Below are 15,621 nucleotides of genomic sequence, written 5' to 3'. Positions count from 1 at the left end.
TGTGAGTAGAATAGCGTAAGCGATTGTTCCTTTAGCTTAAACAAGAATTTTCAACTGCTGCATCACCACAGGGACCAAGCCACCAAGGTGTCGTCGTCCGGTGCATTACATGACCAGCTGTAATTTGAGGGTGGGAAAACGTGAGTCTACTAAACTCATTCCATTATATTAACAAATCGAATGTACTTTGTGGTTAAACGTGAAGGCCAGAGCAGTTCCTATGGAATGAACAAACTCATTCTATTATATTAACAAAGTTTGTTCATTTTGCTCCCACTATGGACTCAACAAACATGAAAAATGGATGCTCAAATCAACAAATTTGTACATTTTTTCATTGAGTTGGAAGGTGTAGCGCGCGCTTGATGGAAGGTCGGGCTGGCTTCGCTCAAACGCTGGCGCTTGTCTTTCTACTGCCCACTTGTAGTTCAAACTCCAGCGTTTTTTGTTAACACGCAGAGTTTTATTAAAAGCGCCAACAGCTCCTTCCATCCAACGACTGTTACTCATTTTTGTTTCCCAACAAATTCAGTTCATCTCGAGACTTAAAACTCACACCTTCTTCATCACTACCTCAAAATTACAGAATTTCATACCATCTCAATTTTTCTTTGTTCATCTCCGAACAAAACTATCCATATCAACTCACTCTACCAGAAAAAATCCCATCTCTAATATTAGAGCATTTCTCGGTCGAACTAACATGCGTTGCTATCTCAAGCATGTTTGTCAATGTTGGTGATCAAAAGTATAAGTCTTGATTTCTAGTCTACTATAGCTAAGTCTCGGATTAGGATAGAAAGTGTAGTTGAGATCAAGGACTTCATGGCGAATCATCATACAAGAAGAAGAACTACTCAAGGAACCGGTGGAACTTGTCGACAAAAAGGTATGTGAAGACTTGAACTTATCTGTCACTCAAAAGTCTATCTACTCTATCTCCTACTTCTTGAGACAAAAATTCGTATGCTATATATAGACTTAGATTATACACATTTGGTATTTGGAGCCGAGTATACCTCGCCTATCTATATCTCGAAATATGTGTTGGCAAGCGTTTCGCTTCGACCATGTTTATCTTTACCTAGTGACGAAAGTCATGATATGTTTCAATCACTTTGAAAATTGCTTTGACGAGAAATGGTATAACAACTATATAACGTCCTCTAAGAATGTTTCATTGGTTGGAATGAGAGTTTATATTACATAACCAATGATGGACATAACTATTGTTGTGGAAACACATATGTGCATAAGTCCTATCCCTTGAACCAAAGTTTGCTAACTTTGTTGATCAAGAGAAACCGGAAGAATTGCTTGTTGCCAAGTCCGCGAACTCAGTCCGCGAACTACCAAACTTCTCATCCCGAGAAATTTTGCTGGAGTTCACAAACTTGTTGCGTGAGTACTAGTCCGCGAACCGGCGGAAAGTCTTTGCCGAGATTTTCAACTGGAATTTGTAAACTCTTCCCGTTTGTTTAAGTCCGCAAACCTAGTGTGCGAACTTAAGAAGGTTATATATCTGAAGATGATTTCTGAACTTAAACTTATAATGACTAAGGAATGCAGTTTGCAAACCGTGGCAATAAAAGTTCATGAGCCGATTCAAGTGAATCAAATCATCTTTGCTTCAATTGTGTCTTGTGTAGTACATACGATTTCCTTGCAATTGAATAACTCTCTAACTAGTTCATTTGAATTCATCTGAACTAGTTATGGTGAAGAAGAATATGGTTGGTATGAAATGCTCATATGACTAACCTTTTGGTTAACTATTGTTGAACCAACAATGTACACGTTTGGGTACGGTTAACAAACCTAGAAGCGTGCATTTCATTTGTGTATAACAAGCTAAGTTTTCGATCTAACGGTTGAGAAATATTAGCTTGAATCTAAATCGGGTTTTCATCTAATAGTGGATATTTTTCGCTTTGTGACCAAGGCGAAACCCTGATTTGAAAGACTATATAAAGGATACATATAGTATTGTGTAAAACTAATCCCCACACTTCACGTGTGATACTATTTTGCGTGCTAGAGTCGATTATCCTTTAACCTTTGGTTTTCTTCTTCTAAAACCAGGTTAACGACTTAAAGACTTCATTGGGATTGTGAAGCCAGACCGATACTACTTTTATCGTATTTGTGTGATATGACCTTGCATCTTCTATCGTACGAGTACAATCATATTGATTGGTTTGAGATTAATATCTCTGATAGGAAAGATATAAAAAGTAGTCACAAACATCTTCGTCTCATTGTTTGTGATTCCGCAACATCTTGTTTCGCTACCACATGATTAAGATTGTTGTGAGGGGATTGATTTATCTAGGCGAAATATTGGGTAGTGGTGTTAGACCCCGCTTTTTCATCTATAAAATTCATTATTAACAAATATAGCATCCTCACAACAATGATTACAACAACGTTCACAACAGCAATCACAACAACAAACACCACAACAAATACCACAACAAACACAACAACAATCACAACAAGAAACACAACAAGAAACACAACAAAGAACCGCAAGAATTCGTGATGTCAAGTATATAATGGATGAAGACGAGTCACTTTGCAGAAGTTATGTTTTATATACACAGTATGAAATAAATGGTACTTATCAAGAAAAAAAACTTTTTATGATAAGATATTACAAAATTTTGGTGAAGAAACAGGTAACCCCAATAGACATGATGGCGATGGGTTGTCTCATCGTTTTCACGCAATTTCAGCAGCCGTTAGTGAATATGTAGCTTTGATCACTCAAATGTGGCATAATAGAAGAAGTGGTGAAGGCGAACCGGATGTGAACGAAGATGTCGGGAAGAGTGGCAAAGATCCCACAAAACGAGCTTCCAACATGAAGCTTGTTTCACCATTTTGAGGGTGCTTAACATGTTTAATCCATACTTGCTGGAAGGTCATCAAGTGCCTGCAAGATCACCACATGGTCCAATCACGTAGGATTTTCAGAATGGAGGACCTTCTTCCTCGCCTGATGGAACTCCAAGTGGTCAGGAACAACACAACACTAATACAGACGTTAACACCAACGTCAAGAGAAGAAGAGGAGCTGGTAAGAAAGCTTCTAAAGCAGCGAGAGACGCAGCCCAACGAGCAGCAGTAGGAGGTTCAAGCGAGTTCATCTATGCTGATCTCAAGGAATTCGAGATGCAGATAAAAGCAGATAGAGTCAGAGACCGTGGCATTGCTTTAAATAATCAACAAAAATGTCGTCTTTCGCGAGAATAATACTACATGGATAGTAAGCTTTCCAAGTTACTCTCCTTGAACACTGGACTAATGAATGGACGACAATAGGCTGGATGGACTAAGCAAATGGATGCGGTCGAACAACAAGCCCATGCCGAACAATAACAAGTCAATGAACAAGTCCCCCCTCAACAAACTGGCTTGTATGTGAATGTGGAAGAAGACGAAGATGATGCCTCGGAAGAAAACGAAGATGAATACAGTCTTGCTAACTGATTTTAATTCTTTTTGAATTAAGTTTAATTTAATTCAGTGTAGTCGTTTAATTTTATTCAGTTTAGTTTAATTTAACTGTAATCGTTTATTTAAAATTACTTTTAATATAATTGCCTCAATTTTAATTTTTAGTGTCGTCGTTTAAACAAACAACTTTAAATTAAAAAACATATTAATTGAAACAAACAACAATACTAAATTGAAAATAACATCTATCTGCCTCTCCCTCTGCCTCGCCCCTGCGCATCGTCTCTTGCTCCTTTTAAAGCCCAGAGGTGCTTAGTTCAATTTTGTCTTAGTTGTGCATAGATTCCCCGATTGTGGAGTATGCCAGTGGCAAGTCTATATTCTCTTGTTGGGCGCCCATGCTCTACCACAAGATTCGGCCTCAAATCTTCATGACCCTATCAAATATTGATCTCATGACCCTATCAAATATTACTTAATTAAGTAACATTTCACATACTAAGAGCTGGTATTATCTCCTTCCTGCAAATTGAATAATAGAATGACCGCATTGCAGATAAATCATAATGATAACAAGAATGCACCAATGAAATATCCAATTGCTATAACATATAATTCTATGTTAGTTTTGAAAGATTCAAAGGAGCTAGCAGTTATTGTCCAAGCCAGTTATTGGAGTTTGTACGAAATTGAGTATGATATCCAAAGGTACAAGTTCAAAAAAGAAAAAACTTCCTAAATCTAAAGCTCCTAACGTCTCGGCAGATAAGCTCGTGGATTATGGATCTTTATGGGGATTAGAGTTTCCACCTATGAAGGCCAACCGTGAAGAAATGTTCAGTGATCTCGCAAAAAACCACGATGATTTAATAATAGAAGATGTTGACAAGGGATAACTATTTTTAGGCAGTGATCCACGTTGTAGTTTGCAAGTTGCTCTTTGTTTTTTTAGGTTTTGCAAGATGTGTCTTCTTTTGTTAACACTCTTTGAATTCTTAGAATTTCCTTTTGTTTAGCTTTGCTTTTTGTTTGTGGGTTTTTCGCTCTTTGTCTGTGTATCTGCCCGCACACAGCTTGTGTGTTTTTTAATCTATTCTTTTGAACGATCAAAAAAAATATTCTAGATTTCTCAATTTAGTATCATTACCAGGAATTGGATTCGAATGTTTAACCCCAAATGGTTTTGGATTACAATCAATGAATCGTTGTCAATATAAATTGGCTCGGTGTAACTTGAATTGTTTGGTTTTGGCGCGTCTCCAACAGGTTCTCTGTTGAACTTGACCCTAAAACTTAAAGGAAAATGCCAACTTTGAACTTCTGTGTAGCATGCTCGATCGTAAAACTTGAGACAACTTGAGTAGTCAAGGTAGATTTTGGATAAACTCGTTCACATATGTATGTTCTAATGAAGCTGTGAGAGGATACAATATTTTAAAGATGCATTCTTATTTGTAACACAAAATTGGTCAATTAACCCAATAACGATAATTTCTGGGTAAAAAAGACATGTAAAATTTGATACTGTTTAAATGGACGAGAATGTAAAAATAGTCAGGATGTAAACAGTTTCATCCTACCGATTTTCAAATACATTTTCTTATTTTTATTTTACATCAGGATGCATCCAGTGTCACCCTCGCTATTTTTTAAGTTTAAGCCAGGATGAATCCAGATTCATTCTTGCTATTTTTTTGGTGTCCATTTCACCCATACTAACTTTTACTCGTCCATTGGAACCATGTTTTAAAAATATTTGGACAATTGACCCAATTTCTCTATTTGTAAGCAGTATACCGATTCTTGGTAAGAAACAGACCAGAAGCTACCAGTGGAATATCCACCCTTCAACTTTTGGGTCATTAAGCGAGTCACTTTATCTGAAAAAGCAAACTACTGTGATGTGATGGCTTCTACTGGGCTTACCTTCCAAGTTATCTGTTTTCAACCTTCAGGAGCAACTGCAATACAAGTAGGGCTGAACATGGTGTCGGTTAACCGTTGGAAACCGACCGAACCAGACCAATAAGAAAGAAACCGAACCAAACCATTTAGATTTGGATTGGTTTGGTAAAAAAAGTTGAAAAACCGACATTACTGGTTTGGTTTTGGTTTGACCTGAAAACCGAACCAAAAACCATTGGGAAACCGATTAATTTTTAAACTTAGTTTTTACCGTCGATTTAAAAGTATTAGATTCTACCCATTGATTTAGAGGATAAATAGAAACCCTAAATCTAATATTCCATTATGATACTCTCCCTCTTTCTCTTTCTCTCAGCCGCCTCCCTTCTCCACCCCCAACTACAGCTGCTGCTACTCGACTTTTTTCTTCCCGTCTTCCTTCTTTTTTATTTGTCAATAACTAAATTAAGATATATTACATATCTTCTTTTGATCTCTAGAATTAGAGTAAGCTTTAACAATTCTTGATTTTTCTTTTTTTGTCTGTATATTTGTGTAAACCAATACTTTCGGCAACTACGATTTTTTTATCTGTAAATTTGTGTATTTTTTTTTTGGTTTGACATAATTATTGGTTAACCAAAAACCACTGGGACAAACCGAAACCAACTGGAACCATTTGGAAACCGAACCAATGGTTAATGGATTGGTTTGGTTTAGATTTTTAGAAACCAATAGTATTGGTTTCGGTTTTGGTTTGGCTAGAAACCGAACCAAAACCGACCATGAACAGCCCTAAATACAAGAGCTTCCCTTGATGTACGTGTTATCAATTGACCGTCTACACCCTCCAGAGGAATAAAATTTGAACCTCATATAATCAAAATGATAAAAAAAAATAAAAATAAAAGAATGCACCAGCCGGGAATCGAACCCGGGTCTGTACCGTGGCAGGGTACTATTCTACCACTAAACCACTGGTGCTGAATGCTCCATATTCCTTATGGCGACGACTTGACAAAGTTACAAAAACAACGCGTTGAAGTGTTCCAAATAAGTCAGTTTTGCTTCATGGCTCATATGGCTAAGTTGGAACTTCCAACCAAGTAAGAAATGCTCGTAGATCATCTTCTTTTCTCGAAATGTTAGTTCATCGATTCACAAATAATCTCCAATCTTACAACATATAAATACTGGTGGCGCTTAGCCAGTGTGATCAATTTTATACAGAAATTAATCAGTCCAGAAGCAAGATTTAACTGGAAAACTGAATATGAGCAAAAAGATTGCAATCTGAGACACAGTGGGCAGTCAGTCATGCAAACGCACATAAAAATGATTTTACATATGTACTACTGTTGCACCTCCAGATTAACAGCCAGCTGACAAAATACAGGACATCTCAAAAAATATTGGCTGTTGGCAGTTGAGAAATCCAAACTCAATATACCAACAGTATCCCGACTACTTTTTTGCTAATCTAATTTCAGCTATCTTTCTTTGTATTGAACTGTTGGCTGGGGATATATCTATGTTTTTGAAGCGGGCTACTCCAGTACGTGGAACGAACCATTTCAAAAAACAGTGGTAACTGCAATGATGCAAATAATGTCAAAGGAACACAACTGAACAACGCTATAGGAATCGCAGCCCATGAGAACCTTTCTCCAAGCACAATATACAATGACGCACCAAATGCAACCAATATGGTCGCCATAGATATGAAGAGAGTTACAAGTCCCACTATCAACTTTCGTGGCAAGGACTTCAAGAAATCAACTTCCGCGTACCGGGAAGTATATGTGGCCAAAAACATGAGTACTGATGTGACAGAAGAGAATAACGCTGTGGCATCTACTACCGCAAAAAGTGTAAATGAAGTCTTATGATAGAAAACTGGGGTGCCATTCTTTGTGCTGTTACTATCACTGACGTTACCACCAGGTGCAGTAAAAGCAGCGGCAAATGCTACTGTAGCAATAAGGGCTGCTACTACCATGCACGATCCAGATGTATCCTTCAACAGTTTTTCTCCTTTTTCCATTAACTCTTTGTGTTCCTCCATAAATATATGGCGAGCTGTATCCCCTTCCGCATTTCTCTTGAGCTTATTTTTCTCAAGCATCATATTTTCAACCCCCTGAACAAAGTGAAATGACTATGAAGATCACAAAAGAGTCACATCGCAAAATAGAAGATGTAAATGAAATATACAAAATCAAAGGTGCATTTGATATCATAAATGGGACGGATATATATAGGTTTCAGATTTGAAGAAAACGTGCACAAAGACGGTCAGGCATAGAATGCAGAACTTTATTAACCTTAAGTAGACAGAGATCAAATGCAGTTCTCGTTGCATCTGAAGATATGCTCCAAAGATCGTATTAAGATGATCAGAGGGTGCTAACTTGGCAGCGTAATGCAGGACAGTGTTTCCCTCTATATCATTCGTATCAACTAGATCACTAATTCCATCTTCACTTGCTTCACATATGAGATCCACGATCATTTCATTTGGTTTAGCTATAGCTAGTTGCAGCATCGTTTTCCCCACCGTATCGATATCACACTTCATCAGGTACGGAAAGGTTTTAATACATTGCTTTACAAGTTCTATGGTTCCTTGCTTTGTAGCCGTCTTGATGACGTTCAAACCCAAAGTTAGTTAGGATAGTTAACAAACATGAATAGATGCAGCGTTCCCAGAATGTACGCTTCCTTCCACTTGCAAATGCAAACGGCCTTTCTGCAATCAATTCCAATCCACATATCTTAGCTACTTTCGTCCTCTCAGTAACCAGTCTTGGAAACCGCTGTACAATGGACGATGCGATATCTACAAACCAAAAGTTTAACCATGTTAAAAACAATTAAAATTTCTTGTAAGCATGCAAATAAGAATAATGGCATACGGTATGCCGCATACCTCTACAATCAGAAATGTTGTAAGTAACCTCTATTAAATTCAGTACATATGCTTGTTTTTTGTTTTTCTGTATTAATTTGTTAATTAATAGTTCAGCATATTAATTATTAGGAGTTCTGCGCACTTACTGTTTATCCTACACAAATTACTAGCACCTTGATGACCTGAGAACGGACTGGGATGCTCGTGTCTCGTTACAGAATATAAATACTCAACTGTTTCTTTCTGTCCAACACTGATTGTTCCAACAGCAAGTAAAAATGGCAGCAACTTATATACGTCCTCGCTTATTATTTGGGTTGCCTTCGGGTTCTTCGTTACAATCAACTCGGCAGCTTTAGCATATCCACATGCGGCAGCATAGTGAAGAGGTGTTAAGCCCTCTGCTGTTTTCTTTTCAAGTGCTTTTGGGGGCATGAGTTTCAAAATCTCCTCCACAAACATCAAATCCACCATATTATATATAGCTAAATCCAACACTGTGTGTAAATCACTAGTGATGGGCTTCGTAATTGCTTCAGGATCCTCCAAAAATTTACTAGCCTCACCCCAGTCACCATTTACCGTTGCCTCATGTAGCAGCTCGTATCCATCCAAAACAAAGTTATTCACCACTTGACCACCCTCTTCTTCTTCATCTTAATTCAAACATGCATAGAAGGGATACAAGATCATAATTAAAATATTCGTATCATCAGCTCTAGTAATTCTTTTATTAGAAAGAAAATTGTAGGACATGCAATATAGCTTAGTTACCAGACTCAAGCTCCTTTTCTATGATTGTTTGATATCCTGTCAAATCACTCAACTGCAGTTGTTGCCGATGTTCAAATGCATGCAGATCTTTACTATTAAGATCACCAGGTATCACCAGTATTATCTCCTCCTCATACACTGATTTTGACAGCATGTTCGTGTTTACTGTCAATTTGTCTATAGCATGATCACTACTATTGGCAGCAATATGTTTTTCTTGTGCCACTACTGTTGACAATGATGCTAAAGCTACAAAATATGCACCAAATATAAGAAGATGTTGATATGTATACTGCTCCAGATTAGAATTACTCACATATATACATATAAGTTGGAGGGAGGATTAATGACCATTTTATTCACACACTATCTCACAAGATTTAATGCAATTTATATTTCTAATCCGAATTACCAGATACACTAATTTCAACCGTTAATTTGCAACGGTTGATGGTGGTTATTCGTTCGTTTTTTTTTTTCTTTTTTTTTGTATAGGAATGTAGAGTTTTGTAAAAAAAATATGTCACAAAAATACTAACTTTCATTATTTGTGAGATAGTGGGCGAATAAGGAAAAATGTTCAATTTCTAAATGCACAATAGGTCGTTACATACCTGGCTGATTCAGACGCGATAGTGAAGGATTTTGGACAACTTTGTGTTTTCCCTCGTCAGTTGTGCTGCTTGTTAATATCTCCATCATTTGATGCTGAGTGGTTGCAACTTGATGCTGAGTAGTTGCAACTTGATGTAGAGTAGTTGCATGAGACTCGCTTGTTTTGCTTGTGACTCCGCTTGTTTTACTTGTAAATCGACCAGTATTTTGAGTAAACCTATCATCATTTCCTGGTGAGATCGATTGTGATTATGATCATGATCATTCCCTAACAATTCTTTAGCAGCAGACATGGTGGAAGCTAGACACACGCCTTGGGGAAACTTTGTGAGATGAAAATCAGGTGTGTTGGGAGTCTTTAACATACACTCCGAAACATACAGAGTTGCTCTAGATGGCGACGAACATGATGAATTATTATTCATTGATTTGTATATATTTCCGACATGGAATAGTAATTTTATTTATTAAAAGAATATTATCCTTTTCAATCACGACGATTAAAATAATTCGAGTCAGATTACTTCAAGATTGTATCAGTGTACAACTAGCTAGCACTCAATGTATAACTAGCTAGCAGATTAATCAGGATGGTTCCATGACAACTTGTTATTCCTATTGTCAAATCCGGCATTTCTAACATGCCAACTATTATATGATTAGCTTAAGTAATGATGTGCATGTGCAACCACCGTTAATAATTTATCTATTTCAAGAAAGTCTTCTTTCTGACACATAATGGTCCTCTTCCCACTTGATGACAGTCTGCACTGTAGTGTCTACAATATTTTTACATCCACATAAAGAATAGAACCTATGAACCTCTCCACTTCCTTGGTTGTCATTTCACTCATGAAGGCTACAGTTTCTTCTTATTAGTTTATATGAATCTCTGGATCAATGCCACAACCAAAGGAGACACTCAAACTGAAACTGGAGAATTGATTCTAGCTTCTTATGAGCTTTTAATGAATGGAAAACACCAAGAATGCATGAGTGAGTGTTGTCTCCACAGAGAATGCACACACAAAAAAAATAACAAATAAGAAGGGTTTCTCTTTTTAGTCTTCAAGTCTTGGTAACCTATGCCAATTCAAGAAGCAATATTCCTTGGCACATTGACAGGGAAATATATTCTGCTGAAAAGATAGAACCACCTGCAGAAGAGAACTGGAATTCAATTTGAAAAGAGTAAGTTCATTGGTGAACAATTCAATTTCAAAATTGCATTCAGTATTTTTTGGTGTTGAGCTGTGGAGTATGAGTTTTCCTCGGTGCCTAAACTAGAGGATGTTTTAGTGTTTTTAAGATCACGGGTTCACAGTAGAAAATCCAATTACAACATTTGTGTCCTCGGCGAACTTGAGGAAAGCTCCACTCATCTGCCCTTGTTAGCACATAGTTCATCGCCACACCCATAACTGCATTTCTTAGTTCATTGTTTGGTGACAGACACGGTGAAGTTGAAAATGTTTGGTATCATTTGATGGCTGTTAATATTCCGGTTAGAGACCTTGTATTTTCTGAAAAATGTGTGTTTAAATTCATGTAAATTTATGAACGCAGGATTATAGAGTGAGAGAATCTTAGATAGATTACCCATTATGTTCCAGTATGACCGGACTGGTTATAGATTAGTTGATACATTCTGCACAATAGATCATAATTCATTGTTGTCAGAATTAGCATCCACATCAACAGCGACATATGAATGTGATGAGGTTGTTCAGACAGATTACCCATTGATTTCTGCAGATTATAGAGATAAGAGCTGAGATCTTGGGCTCTTGTAATGGCTTGATTTGCGTGCACACCAACTACCCTAGTGCTATTGACGAGGATGCTATTAGTCTTTGGAATCCATCTACTAATGAGTACAGGGATTTGCTTACCTCACGAAACCATTTTTCAAGTAGTAACACTGGATTATATGGGTTTGGCTATGACTGCAGGACTTACGATTACAAGGTTATAAGACTCGTAGACTATTTTTTGGAACATCATACTGGATCTGACGTCGAGGTTTATACATTGCGATCAAATTCATGGAAAGATACTGATCAGGGACAATATTTTTTTTCCTACTCGCGAAATACCTGGGGTAGTTGTAAGAGGAGCTCTTCACTGGTTAGGAGTTAGAACTGGAGGCCACGACCTCATTATATTTTTCGATATTGGCAGTGAGACATTAAGGAATTGGCACTAGTAGAAGGGCCTCTGCTACATCAACCAGATTGTGATTCGAGTTTCGACAACACTAGCTTGGGAGTCCTAGGAGTTTCGACAACACTAGCTTGGGAGTCCTAGGAATTTAAGAATGGTGAGACTCTTGGTTCATTATGACGGGAATCATAAAACAAAGAATATAGTGATGATGCTTGGAGCTGAAAGGATTGTAGGAGCAGCAAATTTTGTGCCCGGCCTTGTTTCACTTAACATTGGTAGTCAAGTTCTAGAGGTACTATAATTAGTGCTGTCCGATTTAGAGAATGCCAACTCTTCTAATAATTTTGCTTATGTTTTTTGTGATTCTTATATTCAATAAGTTGAGTAGTAACATGTGTATATGAAAGCTTAGTCCACAAACATGTGATTGTTAAATTTTTAAGTAAGAGAAAAAAAAAATTTGTATAATTTGATGGTTCTTTCCAATAACATGAGATGAGACTACATGATCATTACACGTCTCATGTCTCTATAAGGTATTCAGTCCAGCAATAGTTAAAAAGATGTCTAAAATCTAAATTCTCTTTCTTGATACATTTAAGCTTTCATAACCAATAAATGCCCCGGTTCACCTAAAGGGGGCAGGGACAACCAAATGCCCTCAATGCAGCAACTGAGATACTAAAGTTCATTGTGCTGATTCACACCTATCAGATATACAAAAAGATATAAAATTTAAGATGTTGTCCAACACCTAATTTCCCTTTGTTTTGTATCTCTACATGTTCTAAGTGCTTTGTTTACTAGGAAGGATACCGAATTTTCTATAAGACAAACAAGAAAGTGCTTTATTTTGTATGGGATCCAGTACCCTCCCAGTAAACTAGCACCCCTATTAGGGTCCATAATATTACACCATTAACACGGACATCTTACATAACTATGTATGTACCAATATCAAAAAAGATACATTCTTTTTGTGGGGAGGATTGCCCTCAATACAACTATTTATTAACTTTTAATTTCAACACAACCAAGAATAACTCCTATACATAAAACAGGGCATCATATGACATTTTTCTATATTCATAATGAATATATGCTCACAACCATGAATATCTGGTATCTACTATACTTATTTTCCAAAGCACCAAATCAAAATCATCACACAGATAAAGAACAACAAAGTGCTTAATACATATTGTTCTGCTCAAAAACTCGAAAGGATATGCAGAAAAAATTGTTATGCTCTACACCATCATATTGTAAAGACAAGTGCTTAAGACACATACCCAATTTGAGGATAAGACTTCACTACTTCAAATAAACACGGTAGATTATCATAGATATACTAAAACATATGACTAACAAGCCAATCAATACTGAGAGTCTACATCTGATTTCAAAATGCCTCAGATAGTGTAGCATATGAAATTCATAGGCAGTGTAGGCCAAGGTATTCACTAAGAGCCTTCACACATCTCACCATAATAATAATAATAATAACAAACAAGAAGAGGAAGAAGAATAAAAGTGATGATGATGATGATGATGGAGAAGAAGAAGAAGTGGAGAATGTAAAAGCTCTTAATAAAAAGCACTACAACCGCTCCTCAATGTGATTTTTTTCATCATTGGGCAATGGAGTTCACTAGGTCGTGTGTGAAAATGCAAGCAGTAACAGAAAAAGCAACAGTTAAATATAAACATTCAAACTTAACATGCTACACAGCCATTATCAATTTGAAATCAAAGCAATGAATTTAAGTTATAGTACTAGTGCATCAGAGATTTTCCCAAGAGACAAATCGAACATCCTCCGAAGAGTCTGAGTCCCTGTCTAATCTGTCATCACTTGCACGATTCAGCTTACAAACAAATAATGAAATCAATAAGATTTATCTGAAGATCTAATTTCATAAAATGCAGAAAAACAGTTCAAATCCTTGAACTGATAAAATAAATGCCCTCAGATCTCATAGCTATAATAAATCATTCACAGTATTATCAAAGAGATTTCATAACAAGTCTATCATCACCAACCAGAGAGGGAGGGAGAAGAAAGAGAGAGAGAGATGGGGATAGAATGAGAAGAGATAAAGAAAGAAAGAAAGAAAGAAAGAAGAGAGAAAGAGAGAGAGGTGGTGGTGTTTCAAGGCTCATCATGAAACCTCAAAGCAAACTGTTCAAGAAAATATGTTTTCCATCATTGGGCAAAAAATCAAATATGTTGTTCAAGAAAAACACAGATCTGAAATAATAGAAACTCTAGGAAAAACAATCAAATCAGTAACAAAATCAAGCTAAAGTTTAACAATTTATTGAGAAAGACGGAATAATCAGTATCCAAAACCCAAAATCTCCTACCAGAACCCTAGTGAAGAAAATGGAGGAGCAAGGGCGGAAGAGATGAGTCTATATCGTCAGATGAAATCCCTAATGGGAATCTCGGGAAGAGATAAGACTTGAGCCCGTTGAAGGTGCAAATATTTCACGTGCCTCTATTTTCTACACGAGCACGACCTAATCTAATGGATTTATTATTTTTAGTACTTGGATTCATGATTGGTATGCCCTAATACCAGTTTACTAAATATTGATACCATTTTATATGGGACAGAAAGATTTTAAGCGACCCTGATCATTGGATCGGTTAAATGATATCATCCCCTAGTAATATCGATATCAGACTATATAAATCTCATAAGTTACCGTATTTTAGGGGTGAGCAACGGATGGGTGGATGCGGAGTCGCGTTCAATCCATTAAAATGAAGGATTTTAGAAATACATTGCATCTGATCCATTATCCGGCGGGTTTGACATTCACGGGTGAGTGAACCGAGTGGTTGCGGGTGGATAGACAAATTTCAGCCGAAAAATTGACAACAAAATCAAAGTACAACTTTTTTCATTCCCTAAACATTTTCAGACGTGGACATCTCAATTTTTGTTGGAATTTTTCATCGATCTGTTTTTACCTTTATCTTGCTTGTGCTACAATGAGCTGCATCTATTTTTACTGCTGGCTTGTCTTGCGCAACAAATGTACAAAGTAGAGCAACGTGTGCAACCACATAACACCTCACATACATGAGGTGAGTCATTAAAAAAAGTTACAAGGCATATGGGATTATGATGTTGTTAGAGCACTGATCGTTCGAACTCGCAAGCGTTTCTATCTCAAGCTTGTGTTGTCAATGTTAGTGATCAAAACTATAAGTCTTGATTTCTAGTCTACTTATAGTGATGTCTCAGACTAGGATAGATTGTGTAGTTGAGCATGAGAATTCACGACGTTCATCAATTGAAGACGAAGAACTATTAAGGAGAGCTTGTGGAACTTCATCAACAAAAGGTATGTGGAGACTAAAACTCATCTATCACTTGGAAAGTCTATTTCTACTCTATCTCCTATATTGAGATAAAAATTGTATTACTATATAGACTTTACATTAGGCACATTTGAGATTTCGAGATGAGTTTAACTCGCTTATATCTTTCTCGAAATATGTGTTGGAAAGCTTTTTGCTTTGACCACGTTCATCATTATTCTTGACGAAAGTCAAAAGATGATCATGTGAAAATCACCTGGTAATATCTTACATGATTTGTGTGAGACAGTCATTTGATGTAGACTCAGAATGTTTCTTTTTGATCATTCGATCACTTGAAAATTGCTTATAAACTAATAGTTTTTGTGAGACAATTATTGTCGTCTTCTAAGAATGTTTCAATGATTGAAATGGAAGCTAAGAACTACAACACATGTCTGGATACATTATGGTTTGT

The 15,621-nt window shown here is 36.8% G+C and overlaps 1 protein-coding gene, 1 non-coding gene and 1 pseudogene across 2 annotated transcripts; all 3 read right to left on the bottom strand.

Moving 5' to 3' along the window:
* Positions 1–6,277: 6,277 nt before the first annotated feature.
* Positions 6,278–6,348, bottom strand: TRNAG-GCC. Its single transcript has one exon. It is a non-coding gene; the product is annotated as a tRNA-Gly (tRNA).
* A 502-nt stretch (positions 6,349–6,850) lies between these two features.
* Positions 6,851–7,909, bottom strand: LOC113291035 (protein ACCELERATED CELL DEATH 6-like). Its single transcript, XM_026540615.1, has 2 exons — positions 7,700–7,909; positions 6,851–7,504 (listed from the first exon to the last, which is right to left on the bottom strand). Exons 1-2 carry the CDS (start codon positions 7,907–7,909, stop codon positions 6,851–6,853), a joined length of 864 nt encoding a protein of 287 aa, XP_026396400.1.
* A 5,699-nt stretch (positions 7,910–13,608) lies between these two features.
* On the bottom strand, positions 13,609–13,692 carry LOC113292256 (annotated as a pseudogene).
* Between the last annotated feature and the right edge of the window lie 1,929 nt (positions 13,693–15,621).

Source organism: Papaver somniferum, chromosome 6, assembly GCF_003573695.1.
Source record: "Papaver somniferum cultivar HN1 chromosome 6, ASM357369v1, whole genome shotgun sequence".
Lineage (NCBI taxonomy): Eukaryota > Viridiplantae > Streptophyta > Magnoliopsida > Ranunculales > Papaveraceae > Papaver > Papaver somniferum.
The sequence above is the reverse complement of the archived record's forward strand: the minus strand, read 5'-3'. Positions and strand labels throughout refer to the sequence as shown.

What these genes read in the sequence shown, in the direction of transcription:
- LOC113291035 (XM_026540615.1), bottom strand. Translation starts at nt 7,909, where the DNA reads ATGCTGCAACTAGCTATAGCTAAACCAAATGAAATGATCGTGGATCTC. An exon ending in GAGAACTGCATTTGATCTCT is followed by an intron (nt 7,505 to 7,699) that starts GTCTACTTAAGG and finishes CACTTTGTTCAG; the next exon opens with GGGGTTGAAAATATGATGCT.